The sequence below is a fragment of the Simochromis diagramma genome, unplaced genomic scaffold (assembly GCF_900408965.1).
Source record: "Simochromis diagramma unplaced genomic scaffold, fSimDia1.1 OVJJ01000618.1, whole genome shotgun sequence".
Classification (NCBI taxonomy): domain Eukaryota; kingdom Metazoa; phylum Chordata; class Actinopteri; order Cichliformes; family Cichlidae; genus Simochromis; species Simochromis diagramma.
In genome coordinates, this window is record NW_024387423.1 from 11,758,531 (window position 1) to 11,781,440 (window position 22,910).

The 22,910-nt window shown below is 38.8% G+C and overlaps 1 protein-coding gene across 1 annotated transcript; it reads left to right on the forward strand.

Moving 5' to 3' along the window:
• The first annotated feature begins 15,186 nt into the window (after window positions 1-15,186).
• Window positions 15,187-22,472, forward strand: si:dkey-79d12.5 (protein BTG3). Its single transcript, XM_040012806.1, has 6 exons — window positions 15,187-15,257; window positions 16,651-16,756; window positions 18,835-19,012; window positions 19,112-19,249; window positions 19,428-19,773; window positions 21,238-22,472. Exons 3-6 carry the CDS (start codon window positions 18,840-18,842, stop codon window positions 21,433-21,435), a joined length of 855 nt encoding a protein of 284 aa, XP_039868740.1. The 5' UTR covers window positions 15,187-15,257; window positions 16,651-16,756; window positions 18,835-18,839; the 3' UTR covers window positions 21,436-22,472.
• The last annotated feature ends 438 nt before the right edge of the window (window positions 22,473-22,910 follow it).

The window sequence follows — 22,910 nt, forward strand, 5'->3', positions numbered from 1 at the left end:
AAAGGGGAGGAGACATTTTTTCCCCTTTTTCCTGTTCACATTTTTTAAATTTTCTTTTTGTGCATGTGTGTGTGTGTGTGCGTGTGTGTGTGTGTGTGTGTGTGTATTTGCGAATGAGCCCTATACTGTCCTCAAGTACATGGCTAACATATCAGCAGGGTTATTATTCCACCTTTCCATGCCTGTTTTCTCCTCATCCTGTAACCCTTTGTTTATGGCCAGCTGTGTCTTTAAGCCCGTGCACTTGAACTCAGAGAGTGCTTTTCTTTCTCTGTGTACTTCCCCTCTGCTGGCCCCCAGCACACAGGAAAGAGACACAGCTTGCAGGAGAGAGAGAGAAAGACAGAGAGTGAGACACAGAGAGAGAGAGAGAGAGAAAGAGAGAGAGAGCAGGACAGAGGGGCAGAAAGGGGCAGAAAGACAAATGCAGATGGGGGATGGGAATGGATTTTTAAATGGTGGTTCAAGGCTATGGAAGACTTAGTTTAAGAAATACAGTATGTAGCATGTAAAGTGTGCAGACATGAAAATGAAACGAGGCTGAGCACTCTTCATTTTCGTGGGCTTCTCTGATATTAAAATAACGATTGATATGTGTGAACATGTGAAGGAGAGGTGGAGAACAGGCTGCCTTTTGAAATATTGATTTACAATATGAAATATTCCACTATGATTGTTATATCATGGAAGCATACAGTGGAGAAAGTGCAAGGTTAAGGTCAGACCATTAAGCAGAGCCCTGCATATCTCCACAAAATCTCCATGGCAACTGCTGACATACAGGTGAAATGTTTCATAATAAGAAAACTCATTTGTGCTGTGGGTCATAGAGTGGACTATTATGGACTATTATACCAGCTTATCCTTTTATCCACTTGCCCATTTTTTAAAGAAATGTACAGTTACCTCACCTTCACTGGTTTAATTGTTGAGACAGCAAAAAAGGGGGAAGGGGTGGACATAATGGACTCCATCGTAGGCCATGGAGGCACACAGTAAACTGAACCTTACGCGACGCCTCTCAGACTTGCAAATGTTTAATTGCTCTTCAGCTGTCCCTCAGCATTTTCCAGTTTGCATAACAGGTTCTAAATACACCCTGTGACTGCAGGGTGCTTTAAAAGTTATAGGGTTCATTTAAGAATCAATAGCATAAACATATTTTAAACAATGACGAATCACCATATGTAAATCCTATTTTCCTAACTTTAATACCAAACTAGTTGAAATCCCAGAGCTTATCAACTCACTTCTCAGGTTTGTGAAATTCTGCCCTTACCTTGGAGTTTCACATTCACATGTAAATCTAAAAACCATCTAGCAGAGCGCTAGGAGGAAATTTAGGGGAATCAAGAGAGTGTTTCTTGAAATTTTATTTTATTTTTTTAAAAAAAACAGGAAATGCAATTTGAAAGCTTTTTGAATCTGTTTGCAGGCTGGTAGATTTTCCACCCACCACAATTCCCACCTGGAAATGTTCATTTATGAAGTATTTTCCCTTCTCAGATTGTTTCTTGTGTAAACTACTTATCTGTTTATCATCGGTCACTCATTTTTAACAGGACTGCCTTCCAGCTTACTTCTTTTGGGCTTTTTCCTTTTTTTACCTAGCAACTTTAATCCTCCTAATTTGCCACACCTCTTGAAACTTAAATACTATCTGTCCACAAACAAGGAATAAACTGAGGAACCACTCGGAAAATATTGTGGAGAACTGGTGCTAAAGAAGAGAAAACAGCTACTTCACCTTCCTCCTTATTCCCAAGGTTTGATTTTTTTATATTCGTCCTGGTACACACCCAGTGATTTGATTAATTCACCTAATTAATTGGACTCACTGTAAGAAAAAAAAAAACAACCCAAAAAAGATATTTCTATATTACATGGTGGAAAACCTGGAAATTTTCTGTCATTTAATTATTAATCTATCAGTTAAGTACCGTATTTCCTGGACTACAAAGCGCACCCGAATATTAGCCGCACAAGCTAAAATCAGGGGAAAATCCTGTTTTGTACATACATTAGCCGCACCTGACTAAAAGCCGCAGGTGTTTCAATGTTGACTTATCATATGTAAGAGAATATGCACAAAGGGAATTGTCAGGAAAGAGATGGCTGTTTGGAGACACACCCCTTTTATTAATATTTTGAAAAACAAGTTATGGGTACATATTTGCATAACTTTTTAGGTATATGTACAAGTAGTGGTAATTACAAGTACGAAACATGTACTGTGCTTCATAAATGAGTAACAAATGTAGTACATAACAATAACCTACAGCACACCAGAAAAATAGATTCGGCCTACCTTTTAGGCTCAGGTGCAGTGACACGGCTTTAACAAGAAGAAAAGTCAGTCATTCACCACCATCTTTCTCTTCTTCCTGCGCACTAAAACCACCAAAGTCCTCTTCTCCAGTGTCGGAAACGAACAGGCTCAGGATGGCTTCGTCATCCACTCTCGTCATCCCAAACAAATCCTCGTTGTCAGTGTCAGAGTCGAACACCCTCAGAAGGGCCGTGGCGGTGTCCTCCTCTCCATCATGCAGCAGTCCAGCCCTTCAAAATCCGTTGGTGATCATGGATGTTTTCACACTTTTCCACGCTGTCAGAATCCACTGGTGGAGTTGGGCATAACTTGCTTTTCGCAAGTTTATCGCCGCTCATCATCCACACCTCCCGCTGAACGCGTAGCGCTACTTTGAAGTTTGTTTTTCGCGCTACTTCATACGGCACTACATTGCCTGTGACATGTGACCAACATACCACTCTTGAACCCTGATCCTTCCGCCAGGCAACGTAGTGCCGTACAACAGCGGAACAAACAAAACAAATCCTCTTATGATATCACAAAAATCATGGACAAGCCATAGAAAAGCCGCACCTGACTAAAAGCCACAGGGTTCAAAGCTTGTGCAAAAAGTAGCGGCTTATAGCCCAACAATTACGGTACTTTGTGTAGTATGGATTGAACTAAGGGGAGGGGTGCTGTAGTTGTGAAAGCTGCAAAGCCTATAAAAAATACAGTTAAAAGTTTATAATCTATGCACCCCTTCACATTTTCTAAAGCTGTCTAGTGGGCAAGATGAGAGTCTTGGCTGGGCCGATTCTGGTCCCCGGGCCTTATGTTTAATACACCTGCACAGCACTATAGCACCATCAAGGATTGCTGTGAAAAACCCTTCTATTAAAAATGAATAAATAGAGGAGGGCTGTTGAACTTAACGTAATCAGATAATGAGCCATTCGTTCATTTTCACTCTTACAGTCAGATGTGGTAACAAACTTTTTCTAACAAGTTCACCGCATAATTTAATGGTGGCCTTCTGGTAAGAGTTTCTTTCCACTGCCACCTTGTGGCTTACAAAGGTATGTTTAATTACATCTCCTGTCTTCTTTAGCGACATTTTAAGAGCATTTTTCTTTTGACATGCCTTCTCAAATCATGAGTCATTTTAAAACCTCTCAAAGACCAAAACTTTTACACCCACAGGTTGAGAGCAACAGCCCCTCCCTCATGGAGAAGATGAAGGCTTGTTTCGCTCTTCCACAGCTTTAAATCATTTATGACGGGCTGGAATCTGGATTCTCTTCTGATTTTTGCTTGCCCTCCTTGACCTCCTATCTTTAATTAGAAAATCAGAAAACATGACTTTCTGTTTTTTTAACTGCACTAAGTCACTGGTGACTTTTTTTTATTTTATTTAGTATTACTTTTTTCCATCATTTTGGCTGTGCATATGCCAACAAATTCTGAAAAGTTTGAGCTTCTTGTCAAATTCCCCAAAGCTCCCCACTACTTGCACAACCAAAATAAGGCCTCTGAGCACCTGAAGCACACTTGAAACAGGCAAAAATTTTCAGCATAGTGTTGTAATGGACTTAGCTAATTTGCTAAAATATCAGGTGCTCCCTTTATTACTGTCCCAGACAACTTTAGCTTTTAACTCTTTATTAGCAAACACTAATTATCCTTTAAAAAAAGAAAAAAAAAAAAAAAAGAAACAAACACGTGTGGCTCTACAATTTCCCTCATTTTAAGAGGTTTGTCTTCACTTTTCGCTTTTTTTCTGCCCAACTGCTTTACTCTCATTGGTCTTCTCAAAAAAAGACAGCCCACCGTCATCTCCAAAGAGCACACAAATAAGGCAACCAGCTGGTGAAACTACAGGAGAACTACAAGCAAATGACAGGAGCTTAAAAAACAAACAAGTAAATGCTGGACTTACCTCAGATGACGACTCCACATCCATCCGCCCTCTGTTACAGATAAACCCGTGTACATGGTTTGGCTAACAACTCTACCATGGAAAGAGAGTGTTAGCACCGCCCCCGTGTGGACGACAGAAGGTAGGTTTAAACTATTGCTACTATTTCTTGCAAATAGTATATGAGAATTTTTCCTTTTTCACATTCTCGTTCACATACCTTTCTAGAGCAACTGCAGTTTTATAATATTATAAAACACAATAAAAAAAAGAGCCTTTATAAACTACATCTTAAACCTTTAAACTTTGCACTGATATAGGTTTATAACTTAAGTCTCCTGAAAAATAATTGCATTTAGGTTCTCATAACAGGGACAAAGAAGTTACATGATACAGGGACACGCTTTGAACAAAAATCTTATTTACTTTTAATTTAGCCTTTTGTTCATTCATGTTGTATTTATGCAGAATCAAAAATAATTTATGCACCTATACACACAAAATAACATCTTGTGTGTATAAATCCCAGAGCTTACCTTCTCTCTCATCAGAAATCTGAAAGTTGGCATGGGAACTGAAGATTCACATTCACGTTTGAGCTTCAAACCATCAGCAGAGAGCTACTGTACAGGAGGAAATTTTGGGGGATTCAACAGGGTGTTTCTTGAAAGTTATTTTTAAAAAACAGGAAATATATTTTGCAAGCTTTTTCTAACAGAACCAGAATAGAAGAGCTTTTCTCCAAACAGAAAGTCAAACTGAACCAACAGTTATTTTGGTTTTTGCTTTTTCAAAATGATATTCTGTATTGAAATGTTTGTCCATTAATGTATGACTGGAGCTTTATTGTATGCCGTGTTTAAAAAACAACCACGTGACAACCACAGAGACACTGAGCCTTCTTCAAAGCATTAGAGGATAATTATCATGCTTTAAGCAAAAATTGTGTTTACTTATAATTAATCAATTAAAATATCAATGGGATGAAGTAATGCGAGTTCAGGTTTGTCCTCTACATTATTACTCCACGCACCTATTTTGGTACAAACCCCTTTTATTGCCAAACACAGTGATTGGCCTTCCCTTCACATTCTTATCCTATTATTTCTCAGTTTAGGTCAAACTTCCAGTTTTGCAGTCCAATCTCACTACAAGGAGTACAGGTTTGAAATATACATTATTTACCTATATATCTAATGCGTATACATATATAAAATAAATTTCCATGCGGGGGCTTGTGACAAAGTGGATGAGCAGTTGTAATACTCTCCACTTGTCCCAGAAGTATTGACTTATTGACTTTTTGCACACTATGCACATTATTCCCTCTATATATTTATTTGCTATAATTTGCTATTGTCAAAGTAACATTGCTGCACTTACTATCCCGGGTTTGTTTGTGTAAGCATTATGTTGCCAGCAAAACAAACATTCAGCAAATGAAAGCAAATACTCAGTTACATGTTGCTTTATATTTTGTTATGTTGCATAATTAATTCATTTGTGCATACTTACTTTGTTTTTTTTTATTTGTTTTCAGTCAAGGTGTAGGTCAGGTGTAGGGAAAAGCCCGCCCAATGTTTCCTGATTTTTAAAGTACCGATGATGTCATCTCTGACATGAGCTGGTTAAACCAAGAGGAGGGGTTTCTTTTACCATAGGAATGCTTCCTTTTGTTTGTTTTAGGATACAAGGAGATTTATTGAATATTTTTTTTCTTATTTAGAGCCATTTAGTTAGTAAAGATGTCAATCAGAAGAGTGGGGAGCTAACTGCAGGGAAATTGATAGCATTATATATAGTCAGTCTCTGCTTGATTCGGAGGAGGAAGGAAAGGTGAGCTGTTTTACTGAATCCATGTACGTTTGAGTTTTGTTAATTAAGTTAATTTGAGGGAGTTTTATTAAGTTTCACATATGATGGAGGTCACTGTAAATAAATTGCTCATCTCTAGAAACCCCAAATTTCTGCTGACCTATTACCTTTCTTGACGCTCGAGTAGGAGTACCTCACAGAGGTCTGGGAGTTTGAGAATCCTGCGCAGTATCTTTGCTGTTCCTAGGACTGCGCTCTTCCGCTGGGGTTCCTTGCGTAGTAGTAGTCCAACAGCATCCTGTTCTCATCCCTTGTCCATCTATGCCTTCTTGTTCCAATAGTAAACTTCTCATCACTGTGTCCTGGTTCTCCCAACACCTGAATGAATCAATCAAGCAATAGAGCAATTTTTTACAGTTTTTAACACAAAAATCTTTCAAGAACATGATATTTGAAGACCCTAATTATAAAAATTAACAAATACAGTTGACCTTATACCACTGTCCTGAGAAAAACAAAGTACACTCCAGGATCGAGAAGCTGAGAATCACTTTTAGCAGCAGTAACTTGAAGTTATAATTTTCTTTATGAGTTTTTATCAGTCTCTCACCTCATTGTGGAAGGATTTTGACTCACTCTTCTTTACAGCATTGCTTCATTCAGGTTTGCAGGCATTTGTTTAAGCACAGCTCACTTAATCACTTAAGATTCTGCCACAGCCTTTCAGTCAGTTTGAGGTCTGGAGTTTGGGCCATTGCACCACCCTGATTCTTATTTTCAGCCATTCTGTTGCTTCTGTATTTGGGATCATTTTCCTGTTGCATGATAGAGCTTTTGCTTAACTTAAGCCGTCTGACAGATGACCTCACGTTTGACTCCAGAATACTTTTGGTATACAGAGAATCCATTGCCAAATCATCGGCTCCCCATCACCATGCTTGACAGCTGGTGCGAGGTGTTTGTGTTGATGTGCTGTGTTTGGCTTTCACCAAACATGACACCGTGCATTACCATCTCCACTTTGCTCTCCTGTCCAAAAAACATTGTTCCAGAAGTTGTGTGGTTTGTTCAGATGCAGCTTTGCAGATTTAAACTGTGCTGCTATGTATTTTTTCAAACAGGCTTTCTCCTGGTAGTCTTTCCAAAGAAGTTGTGCTTGTTCAGTCTTTTTCTAATTTTACTGTCATGAATTTTAGCATTTTACATGCTAGCTGAGGCCTCCAGAGTCTGAGATGTAGCATGTGGGTTTTTTTTTTTTTTTTTTTTTTACACTTTCTCTGAGCATGGTACGGTCTGACCTTTGGGCAAGTTTACTGTGACATCCACCCCTGGTGAGATTGTGGCGTTGTGTTAAGACATGCCTGAAGTGCTCACACTTCCCAATGATCAGTTAATCAAAAAACATTTGATTAGCATCATCTGGCTGCTACTTAAAGTCTTAATTCCTATGGAAGCAGTAAGGGTGTATAATATATTTATTTGTTTATTTATTTAATTTCCAGTTGATTTTAATGGTGAAATTGTTAACATTCATTTAAAATCAAACCTGCCTGCAAGACGGGAACTTGAGAAAGACCAACTTTTTTTAATCTAAAAAGAGGGAAAGGGTGTAATGCATTGCAAATACAAAGAGGTATCGATCCACTGACAGGTGGGGAGAAGGAGTGGGGTGTGGTGAGGATTGATAAAGGTCAAAGCATGTGTGTGCTGCATCTGGCATACCTTTTGTTAAAGAGGAAATTAAAAGTTCCATACTCATCCCCATTACTGGGGACCAGAGAGAGGAGGAGGAGGGGGATGGATGCCCAGAGAAACAGTTCTCTGTCTTAATGCAGACAAACTCTTCCCTCAGGCCAAGGACAATCATTAGCTGAAGGGAAAGAGCCAGCATGTGTGTTATAAGAAGAGATCCTTATACTGGCGCTGATCTTGAAAGAGCCTGGACGATCGATCGCATTAAGCTCCCTGTGAAAGAGAGAAATCAATATGTTTTTAAAGGCAAGGCAGGCTGCATGTGGTGTATGCGTGTGGGCTTCATTGATACGGCCAGATGCATTCAGGGAGAAGCTGTTCCTGAAAAAGAATCACATTTCGAGGTCAAGTGGTCTCATTTCCAATACTTCCACAAAATGACAACGCTTCTGAGAGAGCCATATAACGGGAAAAGGTGGCAAAGTGTGTCTGAAGAGTCCCAGTTTGGGTTCCTGTTATCACAGCAGAATATCAGTCAATGCTTGAAGAGCCCAGATGACACACTGGCAGGGGGAAAAATCAATAGTTTTCAGTTGGATAAAGTTATACTAGGTGAGGTGTGTGAGAAATACGGGAGGGAAAGGAAAAGATAAATGACCTGTGAGTGTCAGAGAAAAGTCAGTGTTAAAGATACAATTCATTGCCTGAATGGGTTAATGGGAGAATATGGAGTGGGGCAGAGGTCAGCGAAAGAAAAACAAAGAAAAACAAAGAGAGAATTGAATTCCAGTTAATTGTCAAAACAATGCTAATCAATACAAAACACGACCGCCACGCAGCAGATTTGTTGCTCTCACCCTTGCCTTGCCTATCTCTCTCTCTCTCTCTCTCTCTCGGGTATACTCACAGTAATAATTGACTCTTTTTATGGTATCTGGGTGAGTGAGTTCAACCCACTAAAGGCAGGAGTGAAGAAAAATCAACCCAAATGAGACAAACTCCCATGAGACACACACACACACACACACACCTTATAAAGCGGACTGTTTTTAAAACAACCCTGATCCGATTTGATTAAGGGTGGTCCGGAGGGGGGGGGGGGTACCAGTCTGTGGTTGCACAAAAAATTGAAAACGATAAATGGGTGGGTAAGGTTTGAGGGGGATAATTCAGGAAGTAATATGTGAGAATGAAGATAAAGGAAGCAAGGCAAGAAATTTCAAATGTGGCTCAGTGTTGTAAAACAGGCCAGTGACTCTTCTTTTGAAACAAAATACCACACTGCCCTCACATGGTCACAAAGAGAAACAAACTGAAGTGTTGAAGCACACTTCTTGCTTGAGTTTATCTTCTTTTTTGCACATAATGTGGCACTATAGTCAGAAACATTGTACATATATTTGTATTTAAATTGCTGGAATAACCAAGACCTTCACTAAAATATTTTTCGGCATTAATATAACCTTTATATGCATATTCTAAGTATTTTGTTTCACATTTGTTAGTAGTTTTTTTTTTTTTTTTTTTTGCTGGTATATACATAGAAAATAAACAAAAATCTCAATTTTAGCACTTCATGTTCTCTCTGTAATATATATATATATTTAATTTAATATAAAAACAAATGCAAACATTTCTTCAGTGATTTGAAAATAGTTACTGCATTACATCAAAATGATGAAGAAAAAACAATAAACCACCAAGATTGAATCGGGTGGTGGATTTTCTGCCATTTGTGATTCATGTGGAAAATTTATGACATTTTTTGGTCTGTTTTTCAAAGTCTAAAGATTGTTTTATGATTAGTTTGCTATACACCATATTTTAGGAAAAAAGTCTACTTTTCAACATTGTAACAGTTGAAATATGTTCTAGTTTGATTTACTGTGAATTTAGAATTCCCTTTTTTGTCTTTTCCCCCAAATTGTTTTCTTTGATAATTTCAGAGAAAATTGTCGAAGTTTTGCTATTGTTTTCATATGTATGGCTCTCTGGCTTTTTAACTTCTAGCACCCTCTTGAGGTTAAAATATTTTGCCAAAGATGCTGGCTGATTATCACTCAGGGGTGGAGTCAGCACTGGTCTGCTTTGGAGGATCCAAGAATAAATTTGTTACATATTTTTTAATCTATGCAGACTGTCCCAATAACTCACTTTTTTAATATTGAGCTTGTGTTTGTCTTACTGATGAGCAATTGTTGGATAAAGCTTTTAGCACTTCATTTTTTTTCCTTTAAGAAAAAGAGAAAAGCTTTTACAGCTCTTATATGCAATTCTTGTGTCAAACTCTAAAAATGTGTTTGATTGTTTTTTACTATACATGCACAGTAATTGAACTGTCATGGGCTGGGTCTTTTGACCCAGCATGTTGAGTTTCATGCCTTTGTATTACAAAGTTTGTGTTTGTATAGTTTAAACTTCAGTTCGTTCTGTTTGAGTTCTGTTTTTTCTATCTAGGTTTCTCTCATGTCTGTCTCCCCACTATGTTGTTTATAGTGCAGTGTCCTCTGTGTTTAAGTCTCCCTCGCACTTCGTGTGTTTCAGTGATGTCTTTGTCTTCCTCCCGTCATCTCCTCTTGTTTACATGTTTCCCTCCTTGTGTTTCATTCAGTCTGCCCCGTTTGTCTTGTGTAGTCTCCTTGTCCATTTAGGTTCTCCTTGTGTCTCTGTCCTGTTTCCCTCTCTGTGTTTATGTGCATATGTCCCTTTTTCTACTCCCATGTTCCCCTATGTTCATTCCATGTCTCCTGCCTATCTTGTTTATCCATGTTCCCGTGTTCCCTCGTTTAGTTTTGCTTCCCCTGTGATGTCATGTTCATTTGCATCAGCTGTTTCACCATTTGTTTTCACTTCCCCTGATCACCTCCTGTGTGCATTTAGTCTGTGAGTTTCATTCATTCCTTGTCCGGTCGTCTGCTATGTCATGCCATGCTTCCGGGTCTTCATGTAGTCAAGTTGTCACATTTAAGGTTTTTTCATGTTTAGGATGTTTCATGTTATATTTCTGGTTTTCCCCAGTTTAGGTTATTGTTTTGCTTCAAATTGATTTTGCCCTTTTATTTTTCTACTGCTTAATCAGCCATAATAAATAGCGCATTTTCTGTTAGAGTCAAGTTTAGTTTTTGCGTGTCTGCATTTGGGTCCTCCTCCTCACTCCACACAGTCAGCTTCCACCTGACTGTGACATGAACTTAGCACATGAAGCTCAAATTATGCAGTGACTGTATAAACTAAAAACGCTGCTGGCCCATGCCTACAGTTTTAGCAAAACTGCAAGAATTACAGGCCTTTCCTTCCACATTACCATATGTAAAAGCATGATTTTACCTACCAATCAAACATTTTGTCTGGATAACTGCACAAATAGTAAAGAGGGACATCTGAAGAAAGATGAGGAGAAGGAAGATGTATAATAAGATGGAATGAAGATCACTAAGAATCAGTAACACAGCTGTGTAACTGATTGAAGCAGAGTCAATGTAGCTGACTTTGTTGTGGATCATGCATGTGCAAGGCTGAACAAGTGATTCAATCAAATCAAGCAGTGTGTCCAAAAACACCAAAATGCCACAGGCATCATCCACATATGTTGAAATTAAAAAATAAATAAATAATGTGTTTTCTGTAATCCTACTGAACTTTTATAACGACCAACATACATCAGCAAGAATAAGTTCGAGTAAGCACTTCTCATCACACTTCTCTGTTCATACTCTCTTCTTGAATTTTTCTCTGGATTAGAAGCTGTGTGATCATCAGCCCACTGATCAGCTCGTCTTCACAAGGCTTGAGCAGACACTGATCAAGCTTCATGTTAGGAATGGAAACAACACTCTGGGTGGCCCTCTTCATGTTGCCTAGCTAAAAATTCATTCATAGTAACATAGTATTGTTCCACAGCTTTTGCTCCAAGAGTGGTTGGTATATTTGTTTTTCAAATGCGTGACGCTCAACCTGTTGCCTGGTGTTTTTAATTTAATTCATTTTAGATGTATTTTCTATGTATGTTTAGATTTTGTTTTTGAAGCAAGTATCTGCATTTCAGGGGATAGGAATTTTTATTTCTTTGAAAAAAATCTCTCAAGGTGACTGTGTGTCAGTGCAGGTTCTCAGTAAAGCTGGGATTATATTTTCTGGGTCCCTGGCTCTCATGCAGACTCATTCGGGTCTGCATGACATATCTACATTAAAATTAACAAACTATGCATGCGCCCCAGGCAGGTTACTTCAAAGGGACTTCAAGGAAGTATAACAGAAATGACTACAGGGTTCCTGGATCTCCTGCTGTCTGTGTCCGTGCCTACAATGGAGTACAATTGAGGCCTTATCTAGGCCAACTAACACTGTTGATAAAATAGTCATCTTAAGAGTTTTGAATGCTTTAACTGAAGGCAGCTGGTTCTTGAAGATGCTTCATCCCATATCCAAAAGACTTCTTCAGTTCTGAAAACTGATCCAGGGTATTTAACTTCTAATGAAGCTATTACTTTGTGGTGGTCCTGAGCTTAAGACCCAGTAACACACTCAGACAGAAACTGGGAGGTTGAACTGCAATGCACAGAGTGCACTGACTGAGAGGTTTTCAGAAATGCTACCAAGAGTCATGGTATGATATCATATATCAGATTCTGTTTGGAAAGCTCTATACCATGACACACAAGGATCAGTTATAATATTAATAAGCACTGGTTCACAGCTAAGCTGGTTAGGCAGAGACTGGGAATGGAGAAAGTGTTGTGAAGTGGGGACACACACTTTTGCCTCTGTATGCTTCTGTATAAAACAGTTAAAATGTAGTTGAAGTACTGATTTTCTGCTTTAATTGAACGGGTTAAGTAAGAAAAATTAGTTCAGGACTTAGGATTTAAGTCTTTAGTCATTTTTATTCATAGTCCTTTATTCTCAGAGGCTCAAACATATTTGGACAAATTAACATCAATATAAATGTAAATATTGTTTTATCACTTGAATGAAAATCCTTTGCAATCAGTGACTGCCTGAAGTTTAGAACTCATGGACATCAAATACTGTTTCCTACCTTGAGATATTCTGCTAAGCCTTTAACTTCAGTTGATGCTTGTTTATCTGCACTCAGATTTCTATTTAATAACTGAAAAACATGTTCTGTTGAGTTGAGATCAAATCAAAGATTTAGCCATTCATGAATATTCAATTTCATTCCCTAACAAAACCCCTCTTGTGTTGCTTTTGCAGTATGCTTTGGGTTATTAGATATTTCCACTGTGAAGCTCTATCTGGTCATTTTTGTTGCATTTGACAGAGTATGATCAGCGACTATTACCCTGTACACGTCACATTTCATCCTGCTACTTCTATCAACAACATTGTTATGAGTGAATACTTTCACTGGCAGACATACTTGCCCATGACATAAAATTGCATCCACCATGTTTGCCAAATGATGTGGTATCCTTTGGATAATGACTTGATTCTTTCTGCGTACTTCATTCTTCTCAAGTTAGTCTTGATTTAATGTCTTCAAATATGTTTTTCTGATATGTTCTGATGTTTACCTGCAAAAATCTTCTTGTTCTTAAGTGTAACCAGTGATTTCCACTTTGCTGGAATACTTCGTTTAAATTCAACAAATAAATTCAACCTCCTTGAGTTCTCAACTCGATTAGATGTTGGAAATCATTCTGTCATTATCCATTTTAGTTTGTCATTTGTGAGCTTTCGGCCATTTGGTGTTTTCGCGATGACCAGGTCATGCCTTCATAATTGTAATTTTGACCACTCCTAAAGTTTTTGCTGTCTCTATGGTAGTTTTATTCAGGATTTTTAGCCTTTTTTTAGCCTCCTTCACCTCGAATGGCATCACTTTGGGCTTCATATTTAAACTTACAGTGAAATTCTATAAAATACAAATTCATCACTTTTCATTAATATGGCTGCTTCCATGAAACTGCTTCTCAATAAAATCCGTTGAATCAAAGCTGAAAATCTGCACTTTGATCACATGTTCAACAGCTGATTTAAAATCCTCTGTGATGGTGGGCAGAGGCAAAAATAAATTTTGTCTTTGTCTTAGGAATTATGGACCTAACTATATATCCACTTGAACTAATTGAAGCTAATAGTCTACAACACCAAACACCAGCCACCTATAAAACAATTCTGACATCTCTTTCTATGTGTTTCATAACCCCCATTCACACATTGAATTGACTTTAGTGATGGCAGGGTGGTGAATCGTCTCATGGATAATTCACACCTGGGTTCATGCTACCCCACCTTTTGACTGGCTTTGTGACCCCCTAGTGATGACAGGGTGGGTCAACGACTCTCAAGACGACAATTTTCTAAAGACAACTGTCCCATTAAAGGCTAAATACCTGAGACCTCCCATTAGCTTTTAGAACTGAAACAAACTCAAGAGATAACTGTTATTATTATTTCATAGCTAGAAATGCTATGACTGAGGTGTGTGTGTGTGTGTGTGTGTGTGTGTGTGTGTGTGTGTGTGTGTGTGTGTGTGTGTGTGTGTGTGTGTAGCAGGGGGTCTTCATGAATTTTATACACTGAAGTCCTTCCAGCCTTAAGCTGTTAGAATGGGCTGTTCTAATGACCTAAATAAACCTGAAGGCTGTTTGTTTGAATGGCTTCACTATATAAAATTCATGAAGACCCCCTCCTACACACACACACATGCACTAAACCAACTCCCAGTTTTGGGTTTGGGAGACAGAAACTCCAGATTTTTTCTCCAGATCAGTCTTAAAACTTTGATTTTTGTTAAAGCATATACTTTAAGATTTGTGCCTCCCTTAGCACTAATTAGCATCTATCTGTCTCTGTTCAGTGAATCCATGCACTTTATAGATGCTGCTTATTAAACAACCAGGCTTGCAGGAATTTACTGACAACTTCACCCTAAAAATAAATAAACTTCTAGTATATATCTCTCTCCTCAGGGTTCATTTAAGGAAAATTAAAAATAATAATAATAATAAAGAAATGTAAACATAAAATAAAATAAAATAAAAAAGAACAACGATTTTTGGCCCTCATAGACTCGAGGCAATAATTTTTAATTAAAGTGTAAGAACTAAAGAAACTGTTTGGTATAAAATGAACATATAAGATTCAAATACATTTCATTTGATCAATTACATTAAATCTAATGTACTTATGTACCAAATTTACACAGAAAATCAACATGTGATCAAATTACTTAAAGTCAGCATTTTGGGCATAAACATTTTTTAGATCGGTCAACAACTGCTTCAGACCAGTGAGTCTAATGTTTTATTGATTTTTTTATGTAGTTAAAAGTTGAAAAAGTTAACATCCCACAATTTTAGTCTGTAAATGACCATTAAAAAAAATCCACGTTTGACTTCAGTGAAAGTGAGTTCAGCACAATAGCACCACCCATCCATTCTAGTTTATTTGGTATGTAACAGTTATGCAAATCAACCTCTTGAGCGCTTAAATAGTTGTAGGATACCGGCCAAGTCACTTCGAGGAACACTGACAAACAGCACTCACCTCAAACAGAAGGAATCTCTGCTCCCTATTGTAAGTAAAATTTGATTTCCATCGTTAGTTCTGATAAACACTTTTAATTGGTATCTTTCATTTGGTTATCTTTTGAAAATGTCCTCATTTCATGTCCGTGTGAACCGTGGACAGGTTTTTTAGATTCGTCTCAGCAACCCTGGTTACTGTCTAGCACGAGACCAATAGAGACCAATACTTTTTCTCTGTTCCTGTAAATCTTTTCTCATTAATTTGCGTTATCGTTCACACTTTGTCGGACTTTTTAGTCTAAGCCACATTCAGACATGCGCGTCTTTATATTTGGTTCTATATGTTATATGGGTATGTCACTTTCCGTAAGCACCTGAAATTGGCAGAACTGGTCATTATGGGGGTGTCTCAGTCCATTGTAAGTAGTTATCTTGGCCAGGGTAATTGCTACATGTATTCCAACTTAACTTGTGTTTATATTTGTTACAAACTGCGGCCCTCTTGTCCAGGTTTGTCCAGGATTTCAATAGCAGTAAAACTTGACCGTGACATATATAAAAATTGTATTATATAAAAATCTCAGATGTAAAGCCACAATAATCTCTCCAAAATCACAAGCCTTTACCCCTCATTGGCATTAAACTGTAAGTTCAATTTAACACAGACTTAAAATTTCTACAAATTTACAAGATAAATCAGCATCTAACAGCAACAACACTTTAACAGTCTTAACCGACCCGTTTACCCGTGACTAGGTCTTGGGTTATTAAGGTATTTTTCAAATTTGCTCGTCAAGTTCATCTCACCTTATATAAGCTCATCATTGTACTAATTAAGTTATTTTCAAACGTAGCACGGCCTTCAGTTCCAGTTTCCCGAGACTTCAACAGAGAGCGTGAGAGAGGTGGTAGGCGTAGGCGTGGGGGAGTACTGTACTACTTATGCAAATGATCACCATAGCAATGCAGCCCGCCGTTAGAGTCGGTTATATGGTAATAATTAGCCAACGAACAGTTAATTAAGTCTGCTGCTAGTGAAGCTTCAGGTATGTAACAATCAAGCATGTAAATCCATTAAAACGTAACTTCATAATGATGATTCATAGGAACGCATTCCCTATGTGACATGTGTGTAGCTGTGGGGTACAGTTAATTACAATCCTGGGTTTGTTTGTATAGCACATAGTTGCTAAGTGCTTCACAGTTTGGGTGAAACCACACCTTTAAGAGGTGAGGACACTATTAGGTATCCCCCCACCCACACCCTCTTCCGCCTAGAAAAGCAGCAGAGTGAGGGATTTCGCTCTCGTTCACGCTCATCAGCTGTTTACTCCGGTATTCCATATTTGGGCCGGGCGGGCACTAGTCACCGCTTGCTCACTGCACACAGCGAAGGAAGTGAGTCACGCTGACGGTAATCCTACGTCTCTGTTGCTTTACAGCCGAAGAGAACAAGGAAGGAACGTGCCGCCACGAGAGTTCCAGCGCATCAGTACCGAGGGGCAGACAAATACAGCAGGAGGGCACCGACAATAACTACGTTAAAATGTGAGTACTCACTTCTGTACTTCTAACTTTAATTTTATCGCGTTTATTTGTGTAATGTGTTGAAGTTTTGTCGGCTGTGTTACGTCTGTTTGTTGTTGTAAATTTTATTTGATTGTATTTTATTAATGTTTTTTAAACATTTTATTTATTTATTTATTTATTTATCTAATCTCATCTCCGGAAATACCCCCCCCCCCCCCCCACCCACCCAAAATACATTGTTTATTAATTGTTAATTAATACGTTGTTTGGGTGAGCTGCCTACAGCTGTACGCTTCTCGTCACAAACTTTCTGAATTTCCATTTGGGGGTTTCCGCACCGCCTGAAAACTCAAGCGCGTTATTTCCACTAAGTAGTGTGACGTTCCCTTCATCACAGCTGGCTGGAGGATATACATTTTTCGCTTTCTTATATTCTTTGTCTGGCTTTTTTATTTTGTATCCCAACGGTCCACAAGCACGTGAACACGCTTTGCGCCGTGTCCTCATCTGCAGGCGCGGGGGGAATATCGACGAAACCGCTCCTAAAAATGGCTCAACTAATCTTTCCTTTTCAGGGCGACATTTTAACAGAGTTTTGCCCTCGTAGTTAAACATTAAAGACCGCAGTATAAGCAGCTGGAACAAGCCTGTGCCTGAAAATAGGTCAAGTTGTTCCAAACAAACCTGTATCAGAGGTTTGCGTATAATGACAGCCGCCCGCCTTTAAACGAGCACAGTAAACATGGTGTGCAGACTGAGAAGCTACCTCATTTTCGAGCTCACCTAACTTGTGATTATAGAGAAGTAATCAGAGAAAACAAACACCCCCCAGTGATGCGTTTAAGTTCCTTCAAAACGCAAATCATCCATCTGTATAACTCCAAATGAACGTGTGTAAGACCATCTGTCTTCAGTAACATGCTGTTACATTTTGTTAATCATCCAATTTAAGGACTTCATTAAGAACAAAAGTTCAAGATAAACCAGGGATTTAAAATAAGAACATCAGTTTTAAAACAACCTTTTATAAATAAATCAAAGCGTTTTTACAGGCATTACTTACTCTTTGTTCGACAGTAACTAAAATCACTGGTTCAAGTGTCTAAAAATGAAGGTGTAGGCCTGCTATAAAAAGAAAACAGAAAACAATATTTATATTCAATTCTGCAGATGTGTGGTTTAAATAGCTGTTGCGGTCGCATGTACCACAATCGTTGAAGCAATTCTTAAGATATTGTGCTGTTTTTAATGGCTTTAATGTCTCTTAGCACTTGTCACCCAAACCATATTGACTCTTCATTGCAGATTCTAGCCTACCCCTGTTTACCTCACGGACAAATTATAAACTGGAAGTCCGAAATGGTGTCTGAGGGGGATAACACATCGATGCTCTCATAGTTCATGCTACAGCAAAACATTTGTTAGGGATTTAAAGTTGCTGCTTGTGTCACAGGATCACGGCTACCCTTAAGGGAAGGCTGTGGCTCCATGTAGTAGAGAAAATGATTATTTTCTGTGACAACACATTACCCAGACTGAAGCAAGCGTGGCACGTCGCAAGCCACAATAACAAAGTACAGTTTGCAACTCAAAAGTTCAAGGATGGACTTTCTTGTCAGGGATAACAGGAAGATGTTAGCACTGTCAGCTGGTTTGTCTGCAGTTGGCCAAAGCCTTGGCCTAATTAAGCACATTTTTTCTCTCTCTGATCAAGTTGACACTGACACTCAACCCAAAACAGACATGCTATCAGAAAATAAACAGCACAATGGCCTAAATTAATTTGCATAGTCAAATTACTTGGATGTCAACCTGGCATTTATAGTTTGCATCTGATTTGCCCGTGTACAAACTTTATCTTTTTGTTGGCACAGAGCATGGCAATATATGTAAAATTCACTCAGGACATCTCACCCATGCTCAACACTCCCCTGAAGGCAAAGAAAAATAAATATACACTTCAGGGAAAACTGCACAGGGAAGTGTGATAACTGAAGTTCACGGTCTTCCACACCTCACTGAAGTCATAGCAAAACACATGCACAGAATCGCATGGATAAATTGTGTGGTTTTCTTCCTTCTTTCTTTGTCTACAGTCACAATGAAGCAAGAGATCAAGGCCGGGGTGGACTTCCTCAAACGAATGGCTGTGACACGTGGTAACTTAGATGGTGCCAAAGCAGAGTTGTTTGCAGAAAATCTTCAAAAACTTCTATGTGAAAAATACAAGGATCACTGGTACCCCGACTGTCCCAGCAAAGGCCAAGCATTTAGGTAATCATCGCTGTTTAAACATTTACACAGTGGTCAGTGAGTGACTTTTTTCTGCAAAGAAAGAAGGCACCTAACTTTTAATTCCTGAACTTTTCACAGATGCATTCGCATAAACAGAAGCATACCCTGTGATGAAGTGGTGTTGCAAGCCTGCAAAGAGACTAACATCATGCCCACCAGCCTGGGATTTCCATCCGAGATGACTCTGTGGATTGATCCACTGGAGGTGTCTGCAAGGTGAGTCACCGGGTGCCTGCAGAGGCAGACAAAGACGCAGCCATTTCTCAGTCTGTTCTGTTCTGAACGAGTGACAGTTGTGATGCAATATGTGAAACAACAAGTGCAAACTTGTAGGAAGTCACAGGCTGGAAAATGGGTGGCATGACTTAAAAATCATTTACTCCCTTCTTCACAGATCCAAAGAGAACAACAGTCCCTTTAAAGTTGCTTCTTTTGACAAAGAGGAGGAAGAGGAGAATGAAGAGTGTGTGAAGGATGACCTGGATGTGTCCTCGCTGGACTCACTAAGCCAGGAGACTTCAGATTACCACTCTGCCACATCTTCGGATTGTGGTTCAGCTTCATCGAGCGACACGGAGGAGGAGGCAAAAGATGGGGATGTGCAGGGAGAAAAAGAAAAAGAAGGGCAGGTTGCTGAGATGGGAAAGATGGAGGATGAAAGCTGCAAAATAACCATGGTGCCCAGGATTCGAAAGCCACACGAAGATGGATCAAACAGGGTCAAATACCCAAGAAATATGGTACGTTTTTCTTGCTTTCTTTTCTTTTTGTTTTGTTTTGTTTTGTTTTGTTTTGTTTTGTTTTGTTTTTGTTTTGTTTTGTTTTGTTCTTTTCTTTTCTTTTCTTTTCTTTTCTTTTTTTTTCTTTTCTTTTCTTTTCTTTTCTTTTCTTTTCTTTTCTTTTAACAATCTGTTGGTCATCTATTTACCACAATGCTTCTTAGAGCAGTTATCTATGTGGCCAAACCTGTGCTTATGTTAGTAAAAGAAAGCACACCAGGGCTCGCAAAATCGCTAGCCCGACGGGGAGACCAAAATCTATCTTAGCCCCGCCCGTCGGGTTATCATATAGCCCGACAGACGGGGCCGAGATAGATTTTGGTCGCCCGACCGGAGATATCGCTAGCTCCGGGACGTCAGGCTAGCGATTTTGCGAGCCCTGCACACTAATTAACAATAGTGCTACAAGAAATGACTTCTTTGTTACAATGAACCTGAGTACAGTAGTCTAGTCAGAAAAACCCACATGCAGCATCCAGCTGCCACAAATATACACTTACAGATTCTCATCACATATCAGTTCAATTCAGTTTTATATAGCGCTTCATCAGCAGCAGTGATCAACATCTGTTGATCATCTCAAGGTAAAGACCTAGCGTAAAGACCCCACAATAATAAAGAGAAAACCCCAACAAATTAGATGACCCCTCTTTAAGCAAGCACTTGGTGACAGTGGGAAGGAAAAACTCAGGAAACCTTTTTCCATACCTTTTGTAAATTTTTTTAGCTGGCCATTCATGAGGTCTTGTTGATGATGATTTCCAATAATGGAACGACCTCTGAGAGTTGAATGAGGTTTGAATGAGCTTTAAGGACTCTTGTCTACATAAAAGCTAATCCTAGCCTGCCTTTGTTGTGGTGTAGCAGATGTCTTAAGTTGTTGTGCTGGAAATCTGGTTGTCAATTCACACGGTTAGATCACTGCCTTGGCATTGTGCGCGACTATAAATCTGGGCAACTGAGCTACTGAAGGCAAGATTTTTTCCCTCTTAGTTAATTCACTTATTATATAGAATTAATGGCTTTAATAACCTATGCAGCTGAACATTTCTGTATGAAATAAGTGTGAGTTATCTGTGAATTATACGTTATCCAGTTTTAAGGATTTATGGCCTTGTTGTTAGCGACCGTATAGGTCCAGTGTTGTGATTCATTGGATTTGTTGTTGTTATAAGAAACTGGCTTTATTTCTTTTGGATTAACTGACTCACACTTTTTGCAATTTCTTCCTTTACACAAGTAAGATACATGAACAGCTATTTTGAGTTTCATTTGCAGGCTGTTGTTGATGTTAGCTGCTGCTATATTATTACAGTGTTATGTTTTGTTGTTGTGTGCTTTAGAAAGGATTCATCACATATGGAAAAAATGTGTCTGTTACCATCCTTTCAGATTTCACTCAATCCAATCTTTGTCTCTGTTCAGGTGCCTCCTAACCTTCAGGTCATCTACCACCCTACACCAGTGTGGCCTCAGTTCAAGAAGCGTGCTCCAGTTTTCATCAGCACCGTGCCACCACCTCCAGCCCAGCAGGTCGTTGGATACTACGTTGTGCCGCGGACCTTTCCGCAGTTCATCATCCCTCAGGCTCCCCTGCAGCCATGGCGAGCAGGGAAGGAGTAGACCAATTGTGAACTATGGGGAGGGCAAGTTTGGGGGCATTATAAGCATTATAAGCTGAGCCGTCTGATGTCAGGCCTGAGTACAGATCTACTTGGACCAAAAGGTTTAGCTGTACAGTTTAATTATTCCTTTCATAATCTGAAAAAAAAACCTCTTTTTTTTTTCATTTTTCTTTGTCAACGACGGCTATTACTCTGCACAGGGATACCCCACAGCTCAAGTGAAAACTGCTCTTTGAATCTGTTGTGTTTGCACTGCTGCTTTTGTATTGATGAACTGTACTCAACAAGAACAACATCAGTCACTGGGTGCTTGAAGTTGAACTCAGGAATTCTCAGCAATATGTTTAATGCCAAAAATATGTCTTTTAAATTTTTTTTTACCATCTGTAAATCTTTGCAGGGTGTAAAAGTCACAGTTAATCACTGTGAAATGTGATTCAGGATTTTTAAACTACTGTAGCAATAGTGACAATATCTGTATATTAAGTAGAAGAGGCTATTTTTTTACTAAGCTGCTTGTGAATATTACCACATCCGATGAGCACTTTATAATCGTATATTTGTTGTAATTTATTCAGCCACCAGTGGATGGCAGTCAAGTCACATACAGTCAGTTTTATATATATATATATATATTTCAAACTTTGGTTTTACTTTAGAAACTTCACTTTTCCAAACGTGAACATGTTTATTTAATAGTTTAAACGCTCTCTGCTGTAATATACAGAACGCTTGTGTCACTGTTTTTTTCTTGTTTGTTTGTTTTTTAATTTGAAATAGGCTTGCTTAAAGTCGTGACTTTTTTATTGTTCATTGCTTGCTATGAGGTCCTGCTACAGCTTTATAAACCATGAATTGTTACTTTTCATTTTTTATTTATTTACATTTCACGCTTACGCATTGATTGATTTTGTTCTTACTTCTTGCTTGAGCCGCTTGTTTTATCGCAGAAGATTAATCCATGCAGCTTTTTCTGAAATCATTGTTCTGACATGAACCGTACTTTTCAGTAAAGTCTTTGCTGTTGCGTTTAAATCCTGTTTGTGTTTCTTCTTTTTTTGTTCACTTGGCTGGGAAATCACCTGTATAAAGTGTATCCTCGGGTAGAACTCTTACTGCCGTCAGCGGAACAGCAGGATCTGGTTAGCGGAAGTACTCCAGTGCGTTGGATGCGTCACGTTGCCCAAGGTCATGACGCTGTGCCTCAGTTGAAAGGGTTTAGGAGAAAGGCTTTTTTTTCTAACTTTTTGTGCAGTCTATTTGGGGGCTTACCTGTGCAATTTAATAACAGGAAATATGAAGACATCGAAATCAGAGGGCACAGTTACATGAATGTTTTCAAAATGACAAGAAAAACATTTTCAGGTAGAAATGGAATAGTGACAGCAAACGATGTTAGTGAACCCTGACTACTGCATTGAATATAACCTAGTGCAACTCATCCCCGCCACGGCTCTGTAGCTATTGTGAAAC